Genomic DNA, 27,608 nt, shown 5'->3' on the forward strand with positions numbered 1-27,608 from the left:
GTGTTTGATTTATCTTTATCTCTAAAGCACGGCAACTCACCTCGCAGCGTTTTTTGAGATACGTGCACTTTAAGGACGAGTATGAAGGTATCTGCTGGTATTGCATATTTATACAGAGTGCTAAATATTGATATTCCTTTTTTAGATTATTTGCTGTTGTCTACAGTAATGTTTCTTCATGCCTTGGAACAGCTATTTTTGAGCCAAGTCTCCGTCCATCTGCGTGACGGCAGCGCGTCGGTGTGCTATGGGCAGAGGATAAAAATATGTGTGTTGCAGGTATTTATAATTCATTACGCCATAGGTTTTTGTTGGTTGATGATGTCATTACTGCGGCTACCAAGCGATTTTGCATAAGTAAATCAAAAGTTGTCATAGAAACAGACGAGTAAAAAAAGAAACAACAAATGATAAAGCACTAATGAATAATATTAACCAAGCAAAAAGAAAGACAAGCAGAAAAATAGAAACAAAAAATGATAAAGCACTGATGAATAATATTAACCAAGCAAAAAGAAAGACAAACAGAAAGTTATAATAATAGTCTAATGGTACTGTGGGTGATCTCGATTAGCCTGAAAAAGAACTGTTTGTGTCCAACAGGCAGACAAATGACGAAGCTTAATTTCTTCTGGCAATTTTTCCAATCCTTTAAGTTTAGAGTTGCAGAAATCTGATAAAGCGTTTCCCAAACTAACAAAAGCCTTGTCAGAAATTTTTATAAAAATTAGCTATTTTACCTATAATTTTCGAAATCTTTTACTTCGACTTTATTCTTGATTTCAAGCCACGCCAGATGCATTAGTTCACCCATGAAAATATCAAGATTAATGTGCGTTAACTGCCTAACGAATTCGGTCTCTAGATCCTTTGCAAGCGAATCTTTAAACGTTACAGGAAAATCTTCGAAAGGATTCTATAGTACACAAACAACGTGTTGAAGAAAAAGCAATTTTGGAGCTAGGCGAAGTTACCTTCTCAGCTAGAACAAGCCGCTTGTTTCTTTCAACGGTCAAAATCGTCCAGAAAGAGAGAACGTGTTTTAGGCAACAAAATCGTACTGCTTTGGGACTGATCAATCCTTGGTCATCTGGCATTCTTAACGTGATGTGCAAATAATTGTGAAGGGTATCATCTCCGTCTCCTCCTGTTGACACCAGAAATCCTATCACGATATCGAGAACAGATAAAACCGCATAGACGTCGGTTATATCGTGCAGCTCGCTCACGATCTGCCGAGATACAGCCCCAGGAAGCTTTTCCTAAATTATAAAAAAGTAAATTAGAAGTTAGCAATCAACTACATCTATTTTTAACCTGAGATACTTTTCGTCGAATTCGATCAAAGAAAGCCATACTATAAAAATCTTGGCTATACGCAAATTGGAGAGGCTATAAAAAAATCAAAGTTGTTAGCAATCTAAGGAACAAGAGTGCATTTACCTTAAATTTTATGGAAGGTTTACCAGAAAAATAGCGGTTGATCAGCTCGCGCTCCAAAGACGGAAAGTCGTACTCAATTTTGGCACCGCTGCCTGCTTCCAAGGAATAGCTACAGTGGGCTAAGACAAGGGATAGTAGATCACGATCATAGTCATAGGAGATCAAATGAGCCTGGCTTAAAAAATCCATTGAAATTTCAGCATGTTGCCTATAATTAATTTTAGGTCAAGACAGAGATTGTTAAAAGGAGCTTAATATACGTACTCAGAGCTGCTGGAGAGCTCTCTGAAGCGAGCTATAAACTCGTTCTGAACAGAAACAAGATATTCAACCAACAACCTTGCACACACTCCTCGTCCCTTCGCTGTAGGCAAGAGAAAAGCTATTGGTGTGTTTCGGGAAAACATTGAAGGAAGAGTGTCATCCGGAAGTTTGGTTTTAAAGCGGCCGTGCCAGTGGAGAGCTCTTTTACCTATGACTGACCAAACCTTTCCAAAAATGCCGATCAGTGACGAATACTTTTCTCTTTCTCTATCTACAATAAGCCAATAATGCTGAAAAATCTGAAAGAAAAGAATACTTACCAGGCAATTGCTTCAAAAATTCTGCTATAGTGAGCTTGTTTGCCTTGCCAATATCAAGTCGGCGGTGAAATTTCTCCATTAGCAGTCTTTGTAGACTAATAATTGATATAAGGTGAATCAATGGACGGAGCTTTTGTTCCTGTGGATAAAGTGATTACCTGAATATAAACTCGATTTCTATGCATCACTTACATGCTCAAGAAATTCCTTCAGAATCCTTGGCACTTTTGATGTATCTTCCCTTCCGTACTTTCGAACAAACAACATTTCCAGATGTTTGACGCTGACAGGAACTCTGTGCCGCCACCAAGCTGAAGGAGACTTGAACAGGCGAGGAGCTTCAACTTCGTGTATCCACCTGTACATCGAATTTTGTTCTACTAAAAGCTTAAAGAAATCATGGACAACGCAATCCTTAACATCTAACCAAGATCGTCGTCTCTTGCCACGGTCTCTATCCACCTCGGCAAATTAGTGCAAACAACCTTTAGAATGTATACAGTTCAAGACAAAAATCCACACATGAGAAACACCAGGTACCTGCATGACAGGTTGAAAAAAATGATTACAAAATTCCTTTTCCCAACTAGCTCTTCCTTCTTTCGATGCAAAATCACGACTAGATACCACTAAAATTATCTTATATAAGTGCAAACTATGGATAGATAGAATGGTAGCAGTACTTTCGCCACACGCTGGGTGGTTCACTATGCGGTCCAACACTTGATGCGCAACTAAGCTCGCATTATCGACTGCAAGACCAATTGCATCAGAAAATCCTTCCAAATCTTTAAGAAAGTGGCTCCAGAAGAAGAACGGCAGGGATTCGTGAGAGACAGTCGCGTGAGTCAGAGAAACAACAGCGTCGACAGTAGCCTAGAATATACTGAAAGTTAAACAAAGCAACTTCATTGACCGCGAGAGCAAAAATTATTACAGCAGGAAAAAGTAAATTATTTAAAGAAGCTAATCATATGCTCTTAATAGAAACAAACTGCAAGCGTTTGGTGATTAGGTTTAAAATGATGTCAAAAGGCGTTCTGAAATGCATGTCATTAGACCATTATGTATTAATTTATCTTCACGTAACCAGTTCTAATTAAATAAGCGTTTTTTTTCTGTTGCTACAGGAAACATGCATGCAGAGTTCGTTATTATATTCTGCCACTTGTCTGCATGGTCTACCAACAAACATGCATGGATAACATTGGAGACAAGGAATAAATTTAAAAGCGTTTATGGGCGTAAAAGGGCCCTTTTCGATCTATCTCGGTACACAGCTGCGAGCTCGGAGCCATGCATACAGCACGATTACTATTTTTTACCAATTAGCGCATAAAGGATTAAATCACTGAATTCGCTCCAAACAAATAGAAATACAACATACCTCCTGACACGACGCCCACATCAAAGCGCCGTGAAGCAAAATTCGCATAAGAGAGCACAACGCAGAAGACAACTCTCGTTCTGGAGCAGAAAATTGTTCTCGGTCACGTGGTTCTCCAAGGATATGGCCTTTGTCCGTTCGAGTTTGCCTGCAGAGCGTGCTCATCTTTCATGCGGTGTTTTCGTAGAGAAGTCTTAAAACCAAACCTTTCTTTTGCGTCATCCAAATAACCTTCAATTTTTCCTATAATTGCGCCGCAGAAGCACTGGCTAGATTCGTCAGCATTTCCACACTACAGAACCGCAAGATGCTACGCTTATTAAGACAACAAAAATCCTTATGATTACATCATCGATGAAGTATTTATGGCCTTCGCAACATTCTAGAAAATAACGAGAAAAAGTAGTACTTCTTGGCAAAGTCATCAAATAAGTACGTATAGAACAAACCCCGCCACTTTGTTCCAATGTCTCCCCTGACTGCTTGAATAACCATTAAAGCGTCATCATCTGGCATAGTGGGCAAAAAAGCATCCTAAATCACAAACAACATTTCTTAAAAGAACAAACGGAGTTTAAAATATACCTTAAATTGAGAAGGATCATTCATCAAGGTAAATAAAGGCCTTATCAAACTGTCGCTCTGATTTGACTGAAGAGCCAGCCAGACATGAAACATTACAGCTGTAGCTGTCATTGTTCGCGCATCTTGACCAGGAGCTGCACGAAAAACCTCAGGAGCACATCTGCCTGCAAGCTCATTACGAATCAACTGCGCTCCTAATGTTTGAGCCCATTCCGGTACGTCAGAAGCTGACATAAAGTACTCTAATAACATATCATAAACCTATGAAAATAGTTATACTCATGACGTAGCACACAACTGGCAATGCAATCTTACTTCCGTACGGAAGTCATCATCGCTACATCTACGCACTGTTAGCTGGCGGTGCAAGGCCAAAAGAAGATAAACGGTTTTTGAAGAACGGAATAACGTGGACTCCTATATAACATTGCATATTGCGCGAAAAGTATACAGGAATACTGCGGTGTATACTTTCAAAGCATTTTCTATAGGAAATCTCTTCTCTTGCAAAATTGATTGAGCGGTAGCTCTCCGAAGAACAAAGTATTCTTTTCCAAAGACCAAAAAATTATCCGGCAAAGCTTCCTCGCTGTTCTGCTGAAACAAAAGTACAAGAATAATATACCGTACTCTAGCGTATTTATATAGCAACGTACAGTCGAGAACTCAGAAACAAGATCATCAAGCCATTCTAGACCTGAGATTCCGCTTATCTGAGTCCAAAAATCTGCACCGCGCCTCCAGGTAAGCTGCTTTAGCAAGAAAAACAATAGCTGCGAATCCTCTGACTTCTTTAGGAGTGATTCGATCAACGAAAATATGTCTTCGAGGCCAGGCGAGATGGCGTCTTGACCAGGCTGGTCAAGAAAATTAGTTATTTCTTCAGCAACAAAAACCAAGCAGCTTCGTGTCGCTGCAACGGCGTTTAAATACTGAAGACTGTTATGATCTTCTTTAAGATTCTCCTTTGCAAAAGAAAGTTGCTTTTCGACGAGAGCAGATTTCCGACTTTCAGAGTTCAGAGCAAGAATTGCGCGAAAGATAGAGTCCTAGAGGAAGTCCCGAAAAAATGATAAAAATGAAGAGACTAATATCTACCTCAACACACTGGATATAGATTACTCCAAAATCAATGGAATCTTTCTGAAAAACATGCCCATAAGAGTGCTCCAACACATCCTCACGAATACGCTCAAAATACTTTTTCACATACGCTTTAGCTTTATCGTTGCTAAAACAGAGATTACAATCATTGGGATCCAAAGGACAAACCTAAGCTTAGCAAACCTGTGCTTTAGAACTAGCTGTAAGAAGAAAGTCTTAACGCTGGGCGTAGGCTCTACGGCATTAAGGCGCAAATGTGGAGACGAATTTAGAGCTCGACACGACGATCCTTGAGGTCTTTGAGTAACGAAGTCCATTAGCAAGCAAACTAAATCGGGTTCAGGATGCTCCGACGAATTTTCGCTAAACGTGTAAACTGCCACTATCTCCATGAAAAATGACATCAAGCAATGGCATAAAGCAATAAAACGCGAACAATGTTTCCTAGCAGACAAATTTTATAACGTGTACATTTGCAAAGTTTCGCTACTTACGACAGCTGAGAAGAGACCGCAAGCTGAAAATCGCTGCTGAGTTCACTCTCGCAAAGAGGACAGTTAGCGCTGTGCAGGTTCAATTTAGCGATCCTTTCGGGGTCCATCCACTGCCTGATGCAGGAGAGGCAATAAACATGCCGACATGGCAATTTGACCGGATCTCTCCATGGCTCATGACAAATGGCGCATTCCTTTCCCGAAGAACTATAGAAACACGTAAAGCCAGAAGTACACAATCGATTACAGTTCGTCCTAATTACCCAATTGTTTTTTCCGACAACTCATTGCAAGTTTCATTAATAAACTTCACAATCAGCGTCATTGTTTTAAATGACTTAAAGTCGGGTTCATCGTCAAAGATCTAACAAAACTACCATAATATATACTTAGCATGAAACAGCTCAACCTACTGAAGCCAGTTTTTCACCGGCTATCCTTAAAAACTTGCTTTCTCCAAAGTCAGTGAAACTAGTGTGCTCATAAAACAACCAAACAGCTAGAATTTTTGTCCACAAAAACCTAAGTGAGACAAAAAGGTTATTTTAGCGTCAATCAGAGTTAAAAGCAACCGAGCCGTGCGTCGCAAAGATGCTCGCCGAGAAAGAGAGGTTTCCTTTTCGAGCAAGGCGAGACAAGCTTCTACGTGAGGCTTTCCCTTTCGCACTTTCTGAAGCCATTCAAGTTTATGTCGCTTGCCGCTGACATGGGAAAGCGAAGACTGAAGCCTCTTTAAAAACTCAGTAAGGGCAATCAAGTCTAACGTCTATAAACACAAAATACAACGCAGTTTTATAAACCTGTATGAGAAATACCATTTCAGAGTGCCCTTGAAATTGATCGTCCGAAAGCGAATCCAAGAATCCGTCATCTAACTGAACTAGAGCTACAAAATTGGACAAGCGAGATTTGATGAAGTCATGTGCGACATGAACAGCCGAGACAGTCAGCTTTTCAAAAACAATGTCTTTTTCACCGGTTAGAGGATCAACTCCAACGTTGGGATCAGCAGCTATTTCTTTAAAACCTGCGATTATCGCAGAGGAAACAAGCTAAAATTATTAGTTTTTTAAACTCAGAGAACGACTTTTATTGACACATACATTAAAATCTCTTTTTCCTCTTGGCTTGTATACCATATGTACGTAGTCATGAAGATATCTCTCAGCTAATTCATTATCTTCTGCAGCTTTTTCAGCATAATCTATGACTTTTCCCAATTTCGATTTCTCCACCAGCTCATGAAGATGGTCAATAGTTAGAGTTCCCCTCTCGTCTACAATATACAAGTAAGTACAGCAGCAGCGTTCCACTGCCCGTATGAGACATACCTGCCACCAATCGTGCCGTTACTGCATACTCGTTAATTTGATCTTTTACTAAACTTGAAAAAGGAAACTGAGCGTTAAAAATGTGACCTTGAAATCCCGATCCTTTGACTACAACTCGCTGTTGAAACTGTCGTTCTCGAGACGTCAAGAAGCCATCGTAAGTTGCCAATTGGGGGCACAAAAGAAAGACGTCAGTCCAGAACTTTGTCCGCCAGTTGGTTGTCCCGTCCACCGCTTCTTTGAGCAAACTTAAATTTGAGTCGACGGAAAGAAACGCAATAACTTCGGCAAAAAGGGGCGTTGCAACAGTTAAAACTTTAAGCCAAAGAGAATTCCGGAACGTTCCACCTGCTTGCAAGCTGCTTTGACAAAGAGCTTCAAAGTTAACCCAATCTTGACCGCAATTTGGAGACTCTTGCTCTCTTGCGATAATAAGATCAATTACAGTCCTCTCAAGTCCCTCGAAAAAACCTGGAACTACGCCAGGAGAACCTTCTTTGTCGGGAAGAAGTTGAAGAAGAAGGCCCAGTCGCTTGCTAGCAGAGTCAGCAGGAGCATTAAACGGATCGTCTAGACGACTTGTAGCGGCATGAACACAAGAACGAAAGAGATGCCAGGAACTGATAACAGGATCAGGCATAAGCCTGTAGCCGTGTTCAAAATCCGCCTCTCGCTCAGTTCGCTCAGCGCCAAGGAGGGTGCTCATTCTCTTTCCTTGTACAGCAGTAACAGACAACTTCCTGAGGTGCTTGGCAGGCATCAAGTCGTCAATGTGAACTTGGGTCCAGGCGCCGCCGTGAAATCCTCTGAAGCACTCTCGGACAACACGAGAAAGATGGACAATGAAAACAACGTGCTTGCTAAGTCGGATTTTGACGTTCTTGAAAGCGTTTCTTTTCTCCTCTTGAACCAAGTAACGAGCACAAGCTGCCAATTCGCCCTGCACGTCTTCAGATTCAACGAAGACCAAGAGAACACGAAAGTTGACTTGTCCTGACGATTTATAAAAACGTCTAATGCAAGAACGAAACTGCTTTTCAGTGTCAAACTGTTGCAATGAAATAAAATCTGTCAACATTTCTATAGCTTGTGCAACCTCTGAAACACTTTCACGAGACAGGAACCTCGAATGAGTCGTCACCTGAGTGAGAGAATCTTCGTCTATGTGAGCAAATTTTGACCTCAGATAATCTGCGAGAGAAGAATGACATTGTTGTTCAAAGTAACCGCTCCACAAGTCGAACGCCTCTGCCTTCAAGCGAGACACTGGGAGACGAATAACCGCATCGGGCGCCGCCGATTGCAGGAGTACTTGTTTCGCTTCTTTAAGAACACGTCCCTCCCAAAGAGAACTATCGCTGGTCCTCTTTTGTGTCTCTAATAATCGACAAACTCGTAAAATAATAGTGGCTGGCGCTTCCGGATGATAACCAATGAAAACATCACTTGGTGTGAACAAACTTTGAGAATTCTGGCTCTGACTGTAGACGAATGGCTTCCGTACTCCAGCGAAAGCTTCGGCCCACTTTTCTAGCGCCTTAAGAACAATCTCCTCTCTTTTGCACAATATTGAAGATATGCTGAGACAGTGCTTTTCCATGCGGTTAATTAGTGGCGTTGGAAATTTGTTATATACAGCATCTCTATCTGCAATGAGAATAAGGCGAAAATTTAGGTGGACGAGACACTTCACACGATGACTTCCTAGTCCAAGATCCACAAAACGAAGACCTCCATGATTTACGTAGTATTGATTAAGAGCGTCATAAAGGCTTTCGTACGTCTTGTCCAGATTAAGAAGAACCACTGTTTTGCCAGTTGCCATGCAGACTTTGACTCGGTTGATGTTTCGACACACTTGGGTGTACTCCTGATCCTTCGGAAAACTGCTGCCAAACAATATAACTGCATCATCTTCAGGACCTAAAATGTGCTCTTGAAAAATAGTCAAAGCTGCATAATTTTCCGTCAGCAGTAACAGATACCGACTCTCGCATTCAAAAATTCCACCCCCACGTAAGTTCTCCTGTATAAGACTCGAAGGGCTGTTTTCGATTTCATCTGTAGGATTGTCTTCTTCAAGTATGCCACCAATGTGCCGAAGAAAAATATCAACGCAATCAACTCCTTCTAATCCACCGAAGTTGCGGCTTACAGCATGTACCATCTGACCACGTGTAGGCTCTCTTCCTATCCTTTTGCAAAGAGAGACGACCATCTTAACAAGACTAAACAGACGCGAAAAGTTCAATTTTTACATCAATAACGACGGACGGGACGTACCTGTAGAAGTCTCGCAGACCAAAAAAGTCTTTTTTGCAATCAGCCGCGCAAATCTCTAAATAGGCCTTGGCCATTCCTGGTATAAGCCTATCCAAAGAAAGGACCACATCATCCGTTTCGCATATTCCCCGAGCACTGACAACAAGTTCTTCACTGGTTGGGGTCCCTCTTTGCACGAAAATCCCTCTATTCATCTTCGCTGGATCAAGAGCCCAGTTCGAAATTCCGACAAACGCCACACGATTGGAGTTGCCAAAATCAGGGACATGATCCTCATCAAAATCCGCTCCTACTGAGCCATCATCAAGCAACGGATGAAGAGCTTTCAGAGGAAGGCGAGGAGAGTCTTCTGCCAATCCAACTTCATCCAAAACAACACAAGCCACAAACCGGTTGCAATCGCTTTCCTTCTGCATTTTCTGGCATTGGTCAAATGATCCAATAATTCCTTCCGCAGTCGAAAGAGGGCTGCATTGGTAAGAGACCATGTGAAGCTGCTTGAAGAGCTTGAACAACGGGCTAGTGGACATTTCACCGGTCATTGCTGTCTTCAGGACATCCTTTGCAAGAGACTTCGAACTGCCAGGCTTTCCCACCAGAAACAGGGGAATTCTTAAATCTATACACACCACCATCATGAAAACGTTTTCTTTAAGAGCATGATTGCGACCAATATTTGGAGGAAGCTTCAACTCGTTCAAAAAAACAGATTGGCAGTAGTCGATTTCGTTTTGGAGCTGCCTCCAACTCTCTATTACTTGGCAAGGATTCCTAAACAACTTGCTTATCTGTCTCAGGTAGTCTTCACGGCTTCTAAGTCTTACATAATAATTCACTCCCAAAGCTAAAACCAGTGACCGAGTAAGTGAATTAAAAGCGGTGTGAAATCTTCTATCGTCTTCTTCGTACTGTTTCTGCATTGAATTTTCCAGCACGGCATGAAGCCTATAGAACCAAACCATCACGGTCATTGTCCTTTCCACATCTCTCAAACTTACAAAGCTGCATTCGTCATTGCAAGAACGCATATAGTTTTGCGAAGCAGTAATAACATCAGCAATAACATCAATAAGTGAGTTCAAGTCTGAACACGAAGCCTTAAAATTTGAGGCAAATCTTTGCACAATCAAGAGTATATACTTCCTCTCTGCCGCAGGTTTTAGCTTTCCAAAATCCCAAAGAAGAGCTTTCAAACTTTCAGGAAGAGAGTGAACCCTGTAGACCAAGTGCCGTAAAGGAATATTTCCGAGGCGATCGTGCGTGCTTCCTGTTCCAACATGATATCCCAAACCAGCGGAGTCCAATTTCTTGATCATTTCTTCAGTGTGCTTTCTGTATGGGTTGCAAGCAGCTATTACATGAAGTGTTGAACCAAGGCCGTATATTTTTCGCCCGTTGACCCGCTTGTCACACATTATTTCTTTGATTAATCCAACTGCCTCTGTGGTATTTGCCTCATCGAAAAACAAGACTGTTTCGATTCCCAGTTCATCGTTTTTCTTTGCTCTTTCCTCTGCCTTTTCAACGGATCGCACTATCTCTTTTCGCGTAATGCCACCGTGTACTCTTACTAAGAGCATGTCCTTTGTTTTTGGACTTCTATGTTCACCTGAGAAGCTAGCCAGATCCGAAGCACTAGTGTTCGATGACGAATTTTGACCTTGCAATTCCGAACTCAATCTTTCGCTTGAGCGCGGGCTGAAAGATTGATTCACTAGCGGCATTTCGTCAATCTCGTCTAGTGCTTCGATCTCGCCTGTACTCTCGCTGTGGAATACGTCTTCCATTGCCTCGATTCGGTCTTCGTCATTCACGTCTTCGCTTGCTTCTCTTTCGCTTGATTGTGGTTTGAAAGGAGAACTCACCAGTGGCATTTCCTCAATTTTAAATAAACTCTCGCTGTGGATTTCCATGAAATCGCTGCTTGCTTCTTCGCTAGCTGCACTTTCTTCTATATCGTAATCTTCGTCTTCTCCGTCTACGCATTCTACTTCTTCTATCTTTTCGTGAACTCCTTCAGATGCTATCGCTTTTGCCTCAGCGACGCCGTTTTTCTCCGTTTGGCGCGAAGTGTCTCCTAACGAGCAAAGATATTTGATCAACCGGGTTTTTCCGCACCCGGTTTCTCCCATGATTACTACAGGAATTCCACATCTAAATCGCATTTCAATGGCTAGCATCTTGATAACGTTGTCAAGCGTAAGTTCGTATGTTGGATCAGGATCGTTGACGTTTTCTATTCCCATAACCTGGCACAGTAGTTCAATTTTTTTGGCTTTCTTCAAATGCTCGCCGTCTTCCTGCAAACGAAATCCTTGAGTATATAGAGCTGTGCTAAGATTACGAGACATAACTCGTTCTCCTTCATCCTTAGTTTCGGGATTAATTAGCCATCCAGCTCTAGTAACTTGAAAACCAACAAAAGTGACAGAATGCCTGTCTTTGTTGAAAAAAATGTAGGGATGAAGCGTTTCCTCCCATCTTCTACGCCTCTCATACTGAAGTAGGTCCCCCGGATTAATTACAGACTTAATAGAAGGAGTAGAAAAGTCCCGTGACATTTTGATGGCAAGTTTCATTACAAAATTTTTGAAGCCTGGCAGATCATCGCCGTAAGCCTCCGGCCGACAGAAATCATTTTCTTCACAAACTTTTAGTTGGTAACTCAAAAACTTTACAAAATGGTCGACTACTGCCCAAGATGGGTCGGACTGATCAGGGATGCTCTCAATAAGAGTTTTAAGACAATGAAGAACATTTCCCTCAATGAGATTTGGATCAAAAGTAAATAAAGTGAGATCTTCTCGTTTGCTGAATCGAGAAAGATACTGAAAAGCACGTTGAAAGTGGGAATTCGTCAATTGACTACACACTAGTCTGCTTCTTTCTCCAGATTCAAGAACTTCTAACGGAGTACGGCACAACGTTGCTGGTAAAACGTACTGAAAGAGAACACGCTTCGGCCGGTCGATAGAAGACTTTTTCAGCAAATTATCTTGAACATCAGGCCAGGTTAATTCGAGGACGCACATGTCTACTGGTCTTCGGTGCCACACGCGCCCTTTTGAATCAGTTAAACATCCAAGAAAAAGTAGATTAAACAAAAAGTCTTCAATTCCGTGTATGACGGAAGGAGAGATGTCTAAGTGAATCAGTCTTGAAAGGGCTAGTCCAGGATGAGGATAGGCCGTTTCCAAAATTTCAAATATTCCGTCAACATCAACAGATGGCTCATGAAGGGGCAAAATAATTTTTGTTATAGGGTGTTTGTCAACTGAAGCGAGGGACTTTATGCTTAACGCTTCCTTGTTATTACGCAAAAGAGAAAGTCTCTGCTCCATGCCAGCAACAGCAAGACTTTTGCCAACACCTGATCGAAGGGAATAAATTACCCTAACGCAAGATTTTTCCTCATCCAACTCTTCCGCCGCTGGAGTCCATTTCGTATGAGTTCGGGCAGGCGATTTCAAATTTTTTGCTTTTTCAGGACCAAGCTGGAACTGTTGAAGAAGGTATCCTTTCACATGTTCGTACGACGGACAAGGAAGTGGATGTCTTCTGTAGCGATCAAAAGCTGAGACTAAATAGTTTTCACAACAAGATACTATTACAAGCTGATACCGCTGTTCACCACGAGACGCAGCCTCTCGATTAAGTTCAAAGAGTTGATCAACGGCATTTCTGCAAACTTCGTAGGAGAGACGATCTACGGCAGCTAAGCAGAATATGTGGTGAAACGGATCTTTTAAAGCTCGTCGCCAAAATATAACAACATCCTCATCAGTTGTGCCAGCAGAACAAAGCAGCACCTCGTGAGAAAGAGGCAGCTCACTGTTCATGTATAGACGCACAACAGTCCAGTAAAGTTCTGCTTCGGAAACAACAACAAGATTTGGCTCTCCAATAGTAAAATGATCAGTAGGAAACGACCTGCGTGGTCGTTTTCCGTACGTTTTTGATAGGCGCAAAAGTACCTTGCCGAGACAGTTCAGTGAAAGATAGTCTTCATTATCAACATTGAAAACCGGTGAGTCGTCCTCCTTAAGTGATAAAGGAGCCTCTTTAAATTCCGATGAATGAGAGGTCATGGTGGTCTCCGAAAGGTCGTAATTTTCCATGCCAGGAAGAGACGCGAGATCAACTTCTGAGAAAGAGTCTTCATCGTACCCGGAAAAAGAAATAGAACGATTCGTATCTCGCATCCGTCGCGGAGCTAACACTTCTTTCATCGCTGATTTAATGTTACCTTCTTGAACACTTGGCTTGATGCAAGCAAGCAAACTATAGATTGAAATGTCCAAGTCTTCATTAGGCGCACTTTTGGCCAGTTTCCCCAAACGCTCCGACAATTTAAGCAATTGAACAGTTGTAAAATAGTTCAGATAGTAGTATTTAGAACGTAAAACCGTCATTCTCTCCCGCGACTCCTCTAAATCCTTCTCCATTGCTTTTTCTTCTTCATCAAGTGATTGTTTAAGATCTCTGAATCTGACTAAAACCTTTTCTTCTGAGTCACTTTCGCCATTCGTGTTAGGTGAAACACAGTCAAAGACCTTCTCCTCTCTAGTCAGGTACTTCACGTGTCCAGATTTACATAACTCCACAAAAAGAGAAGTTAGCCTAAGAACCTTTTTAAGAACAGAACTGAAATACGTTAGTTCGCTTTGGCGTTCACTGCTGTGACCCGAAATTAGTATAAGCTTGCTTTGAAGGTCCTGCAAGTCACTAAGATAAAGTATTCTCTCATTTGCACTTAACGATGCTCTTAACTTTAGTCTCAAACATTCAGCGTCATCCAATGGAACCTCTTTATATGACTGACAACCAATAACATACTGTCCTCGAAAATTGATGGATTCGACTTGAGAAAAAGACGATTTTTCAACGGAACCCAGTGACTTTTTAATGACTTTAAAATTTTCAAGATATTTTTCAGAGTCTTTCCACTTCTGAGGAAACAGTTTATCCTGCTCAAGTCTTGAGAATACTCTTCGGCAGGCAGAAAGGAAATCCTCAAAATTGTCAAATTTCAGTTCAGTTTCCGATTGAGGGCCAAAAAGGAAAGGAGAAAATCCACCACAGGCAGCACGAAGGCTAGCGAGTTTTGTTGTTTCAAAATCTCCTTCAGCTGTCGTAGCAGCTAACTCAACAAATGTTTCCAATTCTTTCCACTCTGCATATAAATACAACGAAAAATGTTAGCACGCTCAGTATACCTAACGCAAAATGTGAGTACCTCCTATTTCTTGTCTCACCCACTGAGACAGCGAACGACACTCAGAAAACGTATGCAAACACGTGATCTCATTACTCTTCATCTGAGCCAGAAACTGCTGTGCAGAAGAGAGAGCACCACCGATAAAATCCTCTGCCAAAGGTCTTTGAGCATGTTTGGAAGAATCCTATAGATTTCCATGAACAAAAGGAATTAAGCACAATAAATACGGCAAACATACCAGTTCACAAATTTTCGAAACACTTGAGAGAAGAGGAACTTCAAGTACTTCACATAGGCGTTTGACTGCCCTGGCAGCTTCTATTGCGCCGCAAAGCTTTCGGTAAAAGAGAATCTGCTGACATCTGGCGTCCAACCACAGTTCATCCTGTGTTCCGTGTAAAGGCACTTGACAAAAAATTCTCAACTCATTTTTTAGCTTCAGTTCATTATTGAAGACGTCTCCGTCAATAAAATATTGCCTTACAGAAGCAGCAGTGATGCTGCCATTTCTTAGACGTTCACTCACGCCTTTCCAACATTCAATAACAGGAGTTACTAGAAGTCCCATTGTCTCTTGCTCAGAGGAAAGACTAGGAAGTTCGGGCACGCTGTCTCCTCGGTTAGCTGCAACACCTTTTAGATGTGAACGAAAAAGTCGGAGAAATAGCCTGCTTTTCTTTAGGTTGTACAAAGAAGTGACTAAATCTTCAGTTTCATCGGAAAGACGGAAATGCACGACTTTCAAAGTGGCCCCGCTTCTTGAAACTACCTTGCTGATCTGAGAATCCTGCAAGTCATCACCACAAAGTCTTTTAAGCCCGTCAATAAACTCTAGAAAAAACAGCGGTAAAAAGAAATTACCACTTCCTTGGTTCGTCCAGAATACCTGAATTTAAATTCATGTTCTGGCATTGAATGACGAGGTCAGAAATTTCACGCCTCTTCAGTTCTAGAGCCTCTAATTCTTGAAGGCGATCTTCTACAGCTCGTGACACCGTTTTTGTTTCGTTCTTTCCCAGAAAGTCTTTTGAAATACTTTCGCACAGATCGAAAAACTTCCTCTTTTCTTTAGCAACAAGACGAATGTCTGAAACTGTTACTTCACCGAAAATGACTTTATCCGCGCATTCGACCAACACTTTTCTAGCTATAACGATTGTCTGACATAGCTTCTTGTCTTCGCTAAGACGCGCTTCTAAAACACAGAAGCAGATCCACATATAAAAAAACGGATGCCCCTTTTTCCGCAGTACCTGAAAGTCTAAGACAAGAAATCCAAAGTGACCAGTGGCTAAAAAAACTGCGCAGCCACTGTTCAGAAGGAGAACTTAGTTTTGGTGCTTCTTTATCTACAATCTGTCTAAGCATCGCTCGCGCAAGTGTCCAGTTTTTTTCACTGCTCTCGAAAAGGCGAATAATGCTGCTATCAGCAAAGCCCCCTTTCTCCTACGTGTTCATTATTGCTAAAGAGTAAGAATGACTGGATTATCACATATCTTACGCAAGTTAAAGCTTCCAAAGCTTCTTCAAGAAAGCTCTTTAAAAAGCAACTTAGTTTATGATGTAGCGGAATGTCTTCGCCGACGCTGAGGACTGCGTCTAGTTTTATTAAGTTGTCTAAGTCCTGGGCATGCAAAGTCAAAGGTTATGTTACAGAAAATACATAATATTTACCCCAGACCTGCCGCTGCCTTAGGTGAACATTAAAGTCAGAAATAAGACAATCTGTCCAAAGATCGTACAGGTCAGGACACAAGATGTTGGCCTTTAGAATAACTGCTGCGCGAAGCTGCCAATAAAGCAACCTGAGTGCCTAGCCAGAATTAGTTACCGCCACTAACCTTTACGTCCGCAACAAAAGACTCTTTCTGTTCTTCAAACAACTTCTTCCACGTAACCGAAATAATCCAATCAGAGGCAACATGAGAAATATGCTCAATACGATGTCGCAGCTCCTCGCCATCACGGAAGAGCTGAAGTCCACTCAAAAGTCGAAAATACTCAATCACAAGGTCTAATAAAGTTTCAAAAAGGCCTTCACAAACATCCTTTCGTTGCCAAAGAGTCAAGCAAAGGTGCGTCAAAGCTTCAAGACCATCTTTTAAAAATAGAGAACTTTCTTCTGGAGTAAAATTCCTAAATTGCGTAGTAATGAATACTAAAACTGAGACAGTGAAAATATACTTGTGCGAGCTTGAAAGCCTTTTTCTTAATGCAAGAAGAATTTCTCTGATGTGAGTAATCTAAGTAAACAGAAAGGTTATAGGGCTTTAGCACAGGAAGCAAAAAGAACAAACAAAACACTAACTGGTTCCATGTCTCGCGTTCCACTTCCACGTCCGAGAACGTGCTTAGTCTTATTAACCAGCACAACAAGAATTTCATACGGCTGAGAATCGTCAACCCAAAATACCAAGTATTTCAGTGGGCAGACAAAAAGAATTGTTCTTATGAAAACTCTGTCCAAGGCTAAAAGAGGAATTATCAACATCTTGAAATCGTCGTCAAAGCAAATTCGATCACTAAACGTAACAGCTTAAACAAAGAGCCGCAAGAATTCAAAGCTTACGTTTTCTTGATTTCCTTCGCAAATAACTCTGCGTATTTCCAAACGTCTTTTGGTATAAAATACCATTCCATTTTTGTCCAATCGGAAAAACGCACAAAGCCGTAGGGCAAGATCGACTCTGTTAGCAAATGAATTAATGGCATTGCAATCAGCCAGTTAGTAAAATTCGACTTTGAGCTGGCACGTTTCAGAAGTACGTCGAAAATCAAAGAAATCGCCAATATTACCTCCCTAAAAGGTTAATAATAGCGTAAAATATTTCAGAAAATGCTGTAAGACCTCTTGTCTTCGAAGTTTTGACATATTACGTCATAGGAAGCACAGGATGCGTTTTTCACATCCGGATATAAGTTCAAAGAAACAGCAAGAGCCTCAAAGTCACCGACGTCGAGCTGATCTTGAATTTTATAGTGAAAAATTAAAACAGCTATTGCAAGTGATGACACTGCTTTATCTGCCGTCGCATCAAAGCTGGTAGAACTTTCTTTTTTAAGGTGATCAATTTTTGGTTTCACGATATCCGCAAGAACCTATAAAAAAAAGAAGATTGATGGGCACCTGCTCCGTTTTAGTAAAAAAATCACATTTTACCTTTTCTATGGTGACTCCTTTACGCTTGCTTTTTCGAGAATCTCCTACGGTACAGACGCTCTCAAGCTGAGTAACTACGTCGTAAAACTGATAAAGAGCGTCTCTGGCTAGCATTTTAACGCTGCCGGTAGGAGAAAAGCCCGTCCAATTTGGAATCATGGCTTTTATAGCCAAGGCGCGGCCATCTAATGCTCGGGTGTCAGATAAAACAAATGACTTGATCCAAGAAAAGGTATTTTGATCTTTACGAATCACGTGGTCATACTTGGCGTAGTCTAAAAAAACAATAATAAGATACGCCGCCGAAGAATATTAGTAAACGTAAACCTTTAGAATTAAGCGGAACATGCAACACTCGCGGCCGTTCCCCTTTCCTCTTGCTAAAAATGAATTCTCTAAAAACGTCGTTTCTTTCGTTGGTAAATTTGTATTCGTAGGGAATGCTTTTATCAACAAGGCTCTCCGGCAGATAATACTGGCCGATCAGAAGAGCCATATGTCCTTCATGTAGACGGCTAAATTATGGTTATAGAAACGTGATTCCGAATAGCGCAGAAACGAACCACTTACAAAGAACGCTCAAATGCCATTTTGACACGGTTCGGCGGCTTATTCGCAATCGATAGTTCAATAAAAATGTGTCTGGTTGCATCACTTCTAGCGCTGTAGCCCCCCCATTCAGAAGGATCAACTAACGCGTGAAAAGTAACCAAGACATTATCAACCGACCTATAAAGTTAAAGAGGTACGAATGTGCATTAATAGCTGACACCGAATTGGACATACGTTTCCCGCTCCGGCTGCACATCGACTGGCTCTTGGGCCATGAAAAACACTTCAGAAGAATCGTCGTCAATACCCTGACGAGCCTCCTCAAAAATTTCTGTTGGACTGTTACGTTTCGAAGCGGCATCGCCATTTTTGTCGTCATCGCCCAAAAAATCATTCTCTTCACTCGCTTAAAAAATGGAGGCTTTTGAAAGAAGTTAAAACAGTCTAAAACTTGCAAACTTTCAAGAAGAAAAGAGCTTGATAACTGAAACTGCAGCTCGTTTTGATCTCCACACTTTACTTCACTATCATTAGGCTTGTCTGTTGCAGGGGTTGTCTCTTTCAAACTACCTGCGAAACAAAAGATTTCAACAATGCTTTTTGCAATAAATCAAGTAGGATAGTTCCAGCATGCATTTGAAGGGGCCACTACCATCCGGATATGCATAACGCCGATACATTCATCGAAAAAACTATCAGCCTGTGTTTTACCAGCCTCGTGCATGGTGCTACCATGTCGCATGCATACCTGGTGAAGAAGCTAATTGGTCTTTGCTACTCAATTGATCTGGGGTTCGTTTTTCGCTGTGCGGAGACCTTAATTATTAAGTAAATTCGTAAGACACGTCTCACTCCACTTAAAAATTACTGTTGGATCGGTTCGCCTGTTCTTTGCATTTCTTCGCAAATTGGGTGTTCTTGTTTCGCTAAAAAATGATAATTCTCAGAAGATAAGAAAAGGAAACATCCTAAAACCTTTAGCTGAAGTTGAGGAATCAAGTCCTAGTACATCTATGAGTTTGTACTTAAAGCCACCTCTCAATTCCATTTCTTGCAAATCCAGTAGCGAAATTTTTTCTACTGTCTTCATATCTCTAAAACCAAATTCGCAAAACTTTTGAAAGAGGTCTTGACAGTTAATTCTGTTGAGAAAGTTCATCACTTCCTTTTCGCCTAATATAGCATTTAAGAAGAAAAGGGAATGCCAAAATGTAAACATTTTTAAAATCCGATGGGCACCTTGCGGGCAATCGCTTAAAGCAACGCTCTGTTGTCTTCCTGTACCACTGCGATCTAGATGCAGAGAGTACTGTTAACATTGCCTTGCCTGCAATTCCATTACACCAACTTGGTTGCTTGCCTTGCGGTTGAAAGGCACCTAAAAGGATCAACGTTTTTGTAAGAAAAGGAAAAAGCGGAAAAGGATATACCAGTAGAAAAGGTCCCCAAGCTTTGCGCAGAAGCAAAAGCGTGCCCCCTCGTCTCTTCAGTCTGCGATGTCGGATTAACCATCACACTAGTGCTTGACGCGTTCAGGGCAGCTTTTTCATCCTGAGAAGCTTAGTTAGGCGCATAAAGAAAGAGATAAATCTTCCCTACGCCATTTCCAAAGGACTCGAGATTATCAACATCTAATTCAGGCTTCAGAACAGATTTTTTCTCTGATGTATGCAATAAATCTAATGAGCCCGACTTTGGAAAATTAAACTTTCTCCTATAGCACCTTTGCTACCTAAACTCATATCGGCCTCGTTGTGTTTCTCCAAAGAAAGCTGAAGAGTGAGGCTATTGCTCTTATGAAGACTTTCGCTGCTAGGCAATCTGCTAGTAGCTAATGCCTCGCCGTCAACCGTCTCTTTTCCAAACTGATCAGTGCCTAACAACATATCAGAAAAGTGAAAGAGAAGAAAAAACTCTCGGCTAGTATCTCACCGCTTGCACCCAAGGCTTCTAGTACAATGTCGGCCTGAAAATCCGTCCCTGTTTGCTCGCGGTCAGCTACATCTTCAACAGGAATTTTGCCTTAGCGAACTACAAATTCATTGGTACCTTCTGTCAGGTTTGCCGCAGGCGGAGTCGGTGAAGACTGGGTATCTATAATAGAAGAAGTACCTCTTATACATTTCGTTGTTACGACTAGCCCCGGTCAGACCAGTTCCAGAAACGTCGTTCCCTGAAGCGTTTTTTTCTGTAGCAGGACCCTCACTACTAGTAGGCGTTCGTGAGCCAGAAGACGAGTGCCCGGGTTCGAAAACTGGAGCCGAGGTCACTGGTAGAATAAAAGAATCACTGAGAAAACGATAACAACAGAATGCCCTCACAGCCGACAACTTCTACTTCGCAATGCGCTGTAAAAACAGAACATGAGAGCCGTGCGAAAACGGGAATGCCTACTTCCACTACCTTGGTCATTCGTTTCTAGAGATTTATCTTTGAACACGTCCTCCGAAGGTAACGAAGAATTTTCAAACGAAGCATTTGAAGCACTCGATTCAAACGTAGACGTGCCTAATACGAAAATCGAAAAATAATCCTAGAACTCTCCAAAAGTTGCACCTTTAGGGCTTCCAACTTTAACTCCAGAAGTAGAAAAGCCAAAAGCATGATCTTGGCATTCTGTTACACCTGCTTCGTCTACGCTTCCAACTTGGATGTTTTCCAAAGCGTTTTGTTCAACATGCTTACCATTCGAGACATCAGTAAGCACCTCACTCCCTTTCCTGCAATCAAAACAAAATTTCTAAAAGTCTTGCTATCTTTTGGGGAATCAGACACTTAAAAACGTTTACGTGAAGTCACTGACAACAAGCCATTATTTCACGAGAACGAAAGCTATAGCATCACGTGAGAATTTTAAAGATCACGTGAAGCCATACAAACAGCACGCGGAGAGAATATCTTCTTTTGACGGTAAAAAATGCAGGTTTGTTTTGTAGCTATGCAATTCTACGCAGCTCTTAGACCACCCGCACAGAAAGTAATGTAATTTAAAAAGTGCACTCCCACACTTACTTCGTAGAAAGCGGGGTAGGCGTTTCCGGATTTTCCCGCTCTGCAGCTAGACAAGGCTTCGGTACAAAACATACCTTTAACCAAGGGAAAACCGGTTTACGGTCTAAATTGTTGCCATTGTCACTAGAATCATTAGCCGGGATGTCAGATTCCACGACTTTATCTACCCGGAAAAGAAAAAAATCGTTCAAAGAAATACAGGCAAGAGCTATACGCCAGTAAAACAAACACGTGGCCGAGTTACCTAGCTCAGACAATTGAATGTCATCAACTTTGACCACCGACTCGTCATCCATCTGCACAAATACCGCCTGAAAAGCCTCTACTATCTACTATTTAGCCTTAATTACGCCAAAAACAATGCGGAGTCTGAAAAGACTGCGAGACTGTCCAGACTTGCGATTCAACTTCGAGGGCGACCTTCGAGAAGGATGACGGTGACAAAATGACAAAGCCAAGGTAATGCAATCAAAAGTGACAGCTCAAACCTAATTAGTCACAACCCTGGACGAAGTGCACGCTGTAGTTTGAACCATATGGCTGGTACAGTATTAGTAGTCTCCCATCGAAGACTACATTCTTTGTCTCCACGTAATAGTTCCCATCACCCAAGTCATCTTCATTCTGAAGGCCGGGTATGCAATAATAACTCCACTCTACTCCTTTCAAGGTCGTTATTCTCGTGGTCGAACGCCTTAAAAATTAATTCCTTTTAAGCACCGCACTCCACGTTTAATTTCTCACTAAATTTACGCTTTTTACGTGTATGGGTCCTTGTCATCTTTTCCAAAAATTACCTTTGTTATGATCACTTTGATATGCTCTCCTCTTTGCTGGCATCATCTTCATCCCACGATGATTCTCTCACTTTATACCGCGTATATTGCCGCCACTCGGCCACCAAGCCTTAGCCTCACTTGACAACAACACATCTATTCAAAACCTCATCTTCCTCATCAAAAGAATTGAAATATTGAACAATATCAGTAGCGCCCTCGGAATCAGAGCCAAATGTTCTTTGGAACGACGCTTGGCTACAGTTCTTGGTATATGGTGCAGTATCTATCGCTCAATTCAAAGTTGAAGATGAGCAAGTTCCAGATCGAACGTTGCGGTCGTTCTCTTTTGAGACCTAAAAACTTACATTCAAACAATTAGAGGACGATTGAGGCGAGCTGCAGTAAATAAATAAATAAATAAAAATAAACAGACGATATTAGAAGGGTAGTGCATTGCACGTAGTCTGGCACAAAGACATGATCAGGGCCCCCTAGCTGTTATTTAGGCTCGCTGTAGACACAACTCCTCTCTCCTCTATCTGGCTAGAACATCTCACACTAACTCAAACGACGATACGACGTCGACTGTTCTAAAAGCACGCAGCGCGATGAAGTTTCTTGGTTCACAACTAAAAATCCCGGACATCAACACGGAGAAACTGAATTTCGAACCACTTTATCGTTTATCTACTTTCTGCCTAAATATAACGTTCCGTTTCTTCTTTATCTTAGAACACAACAGAGGTTTCTCGCCATCAAATTGAATCACCGGTGCCTTAATTCTGAAGTGCTCGTGCGAATCGGCTACGCTTGCGAAGACGACGAGGCCTAAAAACATCTACGTAGCCATGTAGCCTCGCGTAGCCAGGCCCTTCTCCCTGCTCTCCCGTATGTCCACGGGAGGGGAGAAGGGCCTGGTATCTGGAAAATCACGTGGTGCCCCCTTTTGGGGGTGCGGTTGGTATGACGCGGTAGGATGTGACGCCTCTCTGATAAGTGCTAATAAAGTTGACCTTTTCAAACGATCGCGCGCGTCTCCAACATGGCTGAAAGCGTATCGTCCATGCAGACAAACGATTGGAATACACGCTGTTTATGGTCATTATTTTCTTCCAAAAACACGGATCTGTTACTTTTAATTGGCGTACTTCCGGCAGGCTGCGCGACCAGTTTGAGGATTCCCCTTCCAATTCCGTATTAGTGTCGGACGTGCAGGCTCTGTTTCGCAGCCAGTATGGCCCTCTCAGCCACGTTGAAGTCGGGAATGCCACGCGCGCCGCTTTTCCTGCCCTCAAAAGAGTGAAAAGAGGCAGAAATTACGTCTACGCTGGGATTAGGAAAAAGATAAGAAAAGAACAGGACCCAGCCGGCATTTCGAACACAACGCCAAGTCACGCTGGTAGGTTCGGTTCCGTTTTGGCGTACACTCTTATAACATCATTTCTCAGATCTGTGTGACATACCGTGGGATTCAGTCATTGACTCACTGGGCCTTGAGTTGGATCAACTGGTTGCTCTAGGATGCGATATAAATGGATTTCTCGATTTTCGTGTTATCATTAAACGCACCGCTCCTATGCTGTATAACGTTCTGCGCCGTGTGATGAAATCTCCAACTTCACACACGAGCAATGTCGACGTCGACGACCACGACAACGATGACGCCGGTCTGGGACTTTCTGCAGCTCTAGTCTTATCGATATTGATGAAAAATCGATCGTCATCAGACATAGCACTATGGCTTCCAACATTGATATCCAAGTTTCTTATTAGCAATTCTGCGAGCAAACAGGTATTGTTAATTAATCTACTTGGGTGTGAGTGATATCAGTTTCCTTGCCAAAAAGGTAATGAGATGTATGAACACTCTTGGAGTCTCAACATCCTACAGCCACAGTTGGAGGCATCTGAAAAGCATAGCCGACAATATGGCTGTTCCTGTCTCTGAGAATAACAAAGCTCGAGTTTTAGCGTACGACAATCTCAATATCACTAAGCATGTCGGCCATGAAAGGACTGGTACGACTCATGCTTTCTGTTTTACTTTTTTCCACTGATATATTTTTTCAAGATAAACGCCTTGAACGTTGGGACATGACTACACGACTAGTCATTGACTTTGATGAGGCTCTTCCGGAAGTGCCACCTGACACTAGGCTGGTAAAACGTTATTTTATTTGTATACGTGCCTGATGTATACGTACAGGCACGTTCACGTCATTTGCTGGACGAAGCTGCTATTTTGCCATCCTTGTCCGACAACGACCACTTGTTTCTAAACGGAGTGAACTACATCAAACGGTTCCTGATAAATAATTTTCCAGCCTTTTCTCAATTGCGACGTTTCTGCCCAACATTGCAATCTTTCAAAGTCCCATGCAAACCAAAAATTTCTCCCCTTGAAATACTGGATGTGAACGAGGGCTGCAGAGATGGGAACATTCGTGTTCTCGACGTCTTTGCTAGTGATCTAGGAAAAAAGGACGACACAGCAGTGGTATGTGCCCTCTGCTACATCAGGTTAAATAATAATCATTTATAGAACGTTGTCGGAGACCAGCTCACGTGCAAAAACATCCGCGGGGCCAAGCGAATCAGAAGGCCTGAGCCAATAGGTGTAAACAAGCTAAACTGGGCCAAAGAATCACCTGGTACGTATGTTCTTGCTAAAATTTACTTACATCGTACTCATCGTAGGTGACTTTCATTTTATGTGGGAGTGCCTATGCCTTTGCCTAGAAACGTTTTGGGGTGACACTGATACCAAAGGCTCACTCTGTCACCTCAAAGACGCTCTAGGGTTGTCAATGGTAGACAAGAGAGGAAAAAAATTTCAGCAAGCTGACGAATTTTTTCTACACGTTAGTACAGCACATTCTACCAGTCAAATACCTTGTTTTTCTGACATTTTGCTAGGTTTTCCAAGGGCATCTAATTCTGGCTACTTGCAATCACCTTGGAATGACAACAAAAGACGACAACTACGAAATCAAAGAAGATGACAAGGAGAGATGGTTTGAGGCAACGGCGCGGAACCTCTTTGCTGTGACGATTCAAGTGAAAAATCCGTCTTTTCCCGAGATCAGTACGGACGACGTGTACGCCTCTCACAGGGCGTTACTGCACATGGGATTTCTTTACTTAAATCTCAGAGATGCTATTCGCTACGAAAACGGGCCTGAAATAATCAGGATGTGGCGATTTTGGCTTCTCCCGTTTCTTGGTGGGCACAAGGTTAACTACGCAAACGAAGCGGCGAATCTTTTGGCCAACCTCGCGGCTGATTGGTCTCCAACTGTTGCCTACGTTCACACTAACTTTCGCACAGTCAATATGTCAGGGAAGAAAGGAGGAGGGAAGCCAATTGACCAGCTAGTTGAGCACTACAATTTGTAAGTCCTCTCTTAGTGCTGTTTTGATAACGAAAACTGTTTGTTCAGGCTTATCAAGAATACGGTGCGCTCTAGTGGGGCAAATCTAACAAAAGCGCACGTAGCTTTGGTCTCCAAAGTAGCGTACCATCTCTTGGAGGCCGACAGAGAATGCGAAACGTCACTAGGGATCTACAGACCTGCTAAGCACACGACCACTTCTTCAGAAAACGACATTTCAAGAATAGTTACCATTCTGAACGATTCAGGAGTTGCACAGTTGAAAGAGCAAAGACAGTCTTCGTCGCACGGATTTTCTGACCCCAGAAGGCTAGGCATAAGAAAGGTAGAGGAGGGATGGCTTAGGAAATACCTGCAGAAGGAAGAATTCGACGTTCCCACAGCAACCCACGAAATCCCTAGGAGAAATATTGAGAATATAGAGGATTTCATCGAATTGTAACTCTCTTTTTGTTATTGATCTTATAGATAAACACACTAACAATGATCGTGCTCTATTGAATTTTCTGGAAAATGAAGTGCATGAAACAACGATGCCGCAAAACGCTTTTGAACACCAGGAATTCTCTCTGCGTCAGAAACGGTACGGATACTGGAACTGACGTCTATTATCTTTTCTAGCAGCGCGTTGCTTGCAACTCCTTCCACTCCTAAGGAGAACATCCGGTGGGCTTCAGCTTCCCGTCGTCTCCACGAAACCAGTCGACGAGCCAGAAGGTTCCTCATGTAAGTAGAAACGTGGGTTTTTACTTGAGGCTGCTGGTCGTTCTGGCCACGGTGCATTCGGCGTTTTCTAGGCCTCGTTTTTGAGTAAACAAACAATTTGTTAGGATCGTCTTGATCAAAGTCACAGTGGTAGCAACAGGGAAAGTCTCTCTGGCTATCAGCGTCGTAGGACGAATCAAGCAGTTGGCAGAAGCGTTCTCGGATACATCGTTTACTGGTAATTAGGGTTGATACGGACGAATCGACTGTCTTTCCTCTTAGACTCAGCGACTTGTATAACAGGACGCAGGTGGACGACTTACCATCTCTTCCAGCTCTCCCAAAAATTTGGTAAACTTCCATTACTGAACGTGGGACGCCATAGTAGAGCACTAGCCGAACATCACTCACGTCGATACCCTTGAACATACATTAATTAAGGTTCACGAAAACATTATCAGATGGTTCTGGTACCATTCCAAATCCTATAGTGGCGATAACCACTGTCACCTTTCCTGCCCGGAAATCTTCCTCTGTTTGTCGTTTAGTCCCGTATGTAAGAGAGGAGTGGTGAATGGCAACTTTTCCAGACCAGCAGAGTATCTCCCAGAGAGTCGTAGCTAATGCCTTTGTTCCAACATAGATTATGGTTTTCACACTTCGATCCTCTCGAAGCATGGTCGTAATTGGCTCCAGTGTTGCCTATCAGTAATAGTTTGAAACAGTCCGCCTAGAAAAATGTACAACACCGTACCTCGTCATTGATCTTCATTGATAAGAACATAAAAAACAAATTCGGACGATTCAGAGGCTTTTCTATGAACACTGGGTGGACCATGTTCAACTTTGTCCTAACGTCCTTTAATTGAGGTCGTGTAATTGTGGCTGTAAGAATCATGATGGGGCAGTTGCAGTGAGACCTCACAGACCCAATTTTGCAATAATTCGGTCGAAAATTGGCCCTAGCATCATAGAGTTACAATAGTAAAGTGATGACTCTCTCTAACCATTCAGTCACACAATGGGCTTCGTCAACTGCAATCAGCTTCACTCGATCTCCTACTCTGGTGCGCATAAGGGTTAGCCACTTTGAGCTTACAACGCACTCGGGTGATAGATAAACTATAACAAATTGAGAGGTATAAAAATGAATGAGTTTAGCATATAAATTACAGTATTGGCAGCAATTCAGAACACACTCAGGAATTTCCTCCAATTGGGACACAGATACACATGACACTGCACTCAGTCCCAATGTCTGGAGTTTGGCTACCTGGAAAAACGGTTGGGTATAGCAAGTGCAAATTGAAAATGTAGGTTTTTCACCTGTTCTATCATTAGCGCATGCAATGGGCTGACGATAAGGCAGCACGATGAAGGCCCGCATAGCAAAGGTGGCAGTTGATAGCAAAGGGATTTACCACCGGCAGTAGTCAGCTTGACCACAACATCTTTGCCATCCGCTACTGCTTCAATCGCTTCTAGCTGTCCGTCGCGAAACGACTGGAGACCGAAGACTTCCCTAAGAAGCCGTGTTGCTTTACGCGATACGCTTTCAGCCATGTTGGAGACGCGCGCG

At 42.3% G+C, this 27,608-nt stretch overlaps 2 protein-coding genes and 2 long non-coding RNA genes across 8 annotated transcripts; all 4 read right to left on the reverse strand.

Moving 5' to 3' along the window:
• Nucleotides 1–374: 374 nt before the first annotated feature.
• Nucleotides 375–21,638, reverse strand: LOC136199099 (E3 ubiquitin-protein ligase rnf213-alpha-like). 4 transcript variants are annotated; one of them, XM_065989219.1, is made up of 64 exons: nt 21,504–21,638; nt 21,398–21,449; nt 21,254–21,316; nt 21,154–21,193; nt 20,827–20,861; nt 20,698–20,775; nt 20,545–20,649; nt 20,463–20,489; nt 20,294–20,410; nt 20,191–20,235; nt 20,074–20,145; nt 19,874–20,017; nt 19,741–19,820; nt 19,572–19,692; nt 19,490–19,519; nt 19,381–19,434; nt 19,117–19,314; nt 19,010–19,067; nt 18,890–18,957; nt 18,601–18,711; nt 18,376–18,547; nt 18,160–18,318; nt 17,917–18,104; nt 17,590–17,864; nt 17,278–17,528; nt 16,999–17,229; nt 16,738–16,951; nt 16,614–16,672; nt 16,271–16,565; nt 16,111–16,218; nt 15,931–16,053; nt 15,683–15,875; nt 15,316–15,624; nt 14,668–15,260; nt 14,448–14,613; nt 9,212–14,384; nt 6,929–9,156; nt 6,701–6,873; nt 6,413–6,649; nt 6,170–6,363; nt 6,011–6,119; nt 5,861–5,961; nt 5,598–5,804; nt 5,287–5,547; nt 5,098–5,230; nt 4,656–5,048; nt 4,471–4,596; nt 4,315–4,416; nt 4,000–4,260; nt 3,864–3,948; nt 3,762–3,796; nt 3,621–3,706; nt 3,415–3,562; nt 2,711–2,903; nt 2,568–2,656; nt 2,455–2,512; nt 2,220–2,404; nt 2,028–2,166; nt 1,708–1,978; nt 1,444–1,651; nt 1,318–1,392; nt 975–1,262; nt 741–916; nt 375–693 (listed from the first exon to the last, which is right to left on the reverse strand). In XM_065989219.1, the coding sequence occupies exons 2-64, from the start codon at nt 21,447–21,449 to the stop codon at nt 546–548; spliced, it is 16,716 nt and encodes a 5,571-aa protein (XP_065845291.1). In that variant the 5' UTR covers nt 21,504–21,638; the 3' UTR covers nt 375–545. The 4 variants fall into 4 exon arrangements, with proteins under 4 accessions (XP_065845291.1, XP_065845292.1, XP_065845290.1 ...); XM_065989220.1 differs by having other exon boundaries at nt 20,074–20,121; nt 21,154–21,199; XM_065989218.1 differs by having other exon boundaries at nt 4,471–4,593; nt 21,154–21,199.
• A 1,353-nt stretch (nt 21,639–22,991) lies between these two features.
• On the reverse strand, nt 22,992–23,697 carry LOC136199106 (uncharacterized). Its single transcript, XR_010672975.1, has 3 exons — nt 23,502–23,697; nt 23,396–23,448; nt 22,992–23,217 (listed from the first exon to the last, which is right to left on the reverse strand). It is a non-coding gene; the product is annotated as an uncharacterized lncRNA (long non-coding RNA).
• Nucleotides 23,698–24,400: 703 nt separating this feature from the next.
• Nucleotides 24,401–24,856, reverse strand: LOC136199115 (uncharacterized). Of its 2 annotated transcripts, none has more exons than XR_010672982.1 (5): nt 24,825–24,856; nt 24,716–24,773; nt 24,614–24,667; nt 24,498–24,563; nt 24,401–24,440 (listed from the first exon to the last, which is right to left on the reverse strand). It is a non-coding gene; the product is annotated as an uncharacterized lncRNA (long non-coding RNA). The 2 variants fall into 2 exon arrangements; XR_010672983.1 differs by having other exon boundaries at nt 24,403–24,443.
• A 639-nt stretch (nt 24,857–25,495) lies between these two features.
• LOC136199253 (ATP-dependent helicase wrn-1-like) lies at nt 25,496–27,592 on the reverse strand. The gene is made up of 7 exons (XM_065989427.1): nt 27,451–27,592; nt 27,037–27,151; nt 26,784–26,991; nt 26,504–26,731; nt 26,353–26,449; nt 25,677–25,722; nt 25,496–25,634 (listed from the first exon to the last, which is right to left on the reverse strand). Exons 1-7 carry the CDS (start codon nt 27,590–27,592, stop codon nt 25,496–25,498), a joined length of 975 nt encoding a protein of 324 aa, XP_065845499.1.
• Nucleotides 27,593–27,608: the final 16 nt, after the last annotated feature.

Source organism: Oscarella lobularis, chromosome 20, assembly GCF_947507565.1.
Source record: "Oscarella lobularis chromosome 20, ooOscLobu1.1, whole genome shotgun sequence".
NCBI lineage: Eukaryota > Metazoa > Porifera > Homoscleromorpha > Homosclerophorida > Oscarellidae > Oscarella > Oscarella lobularis.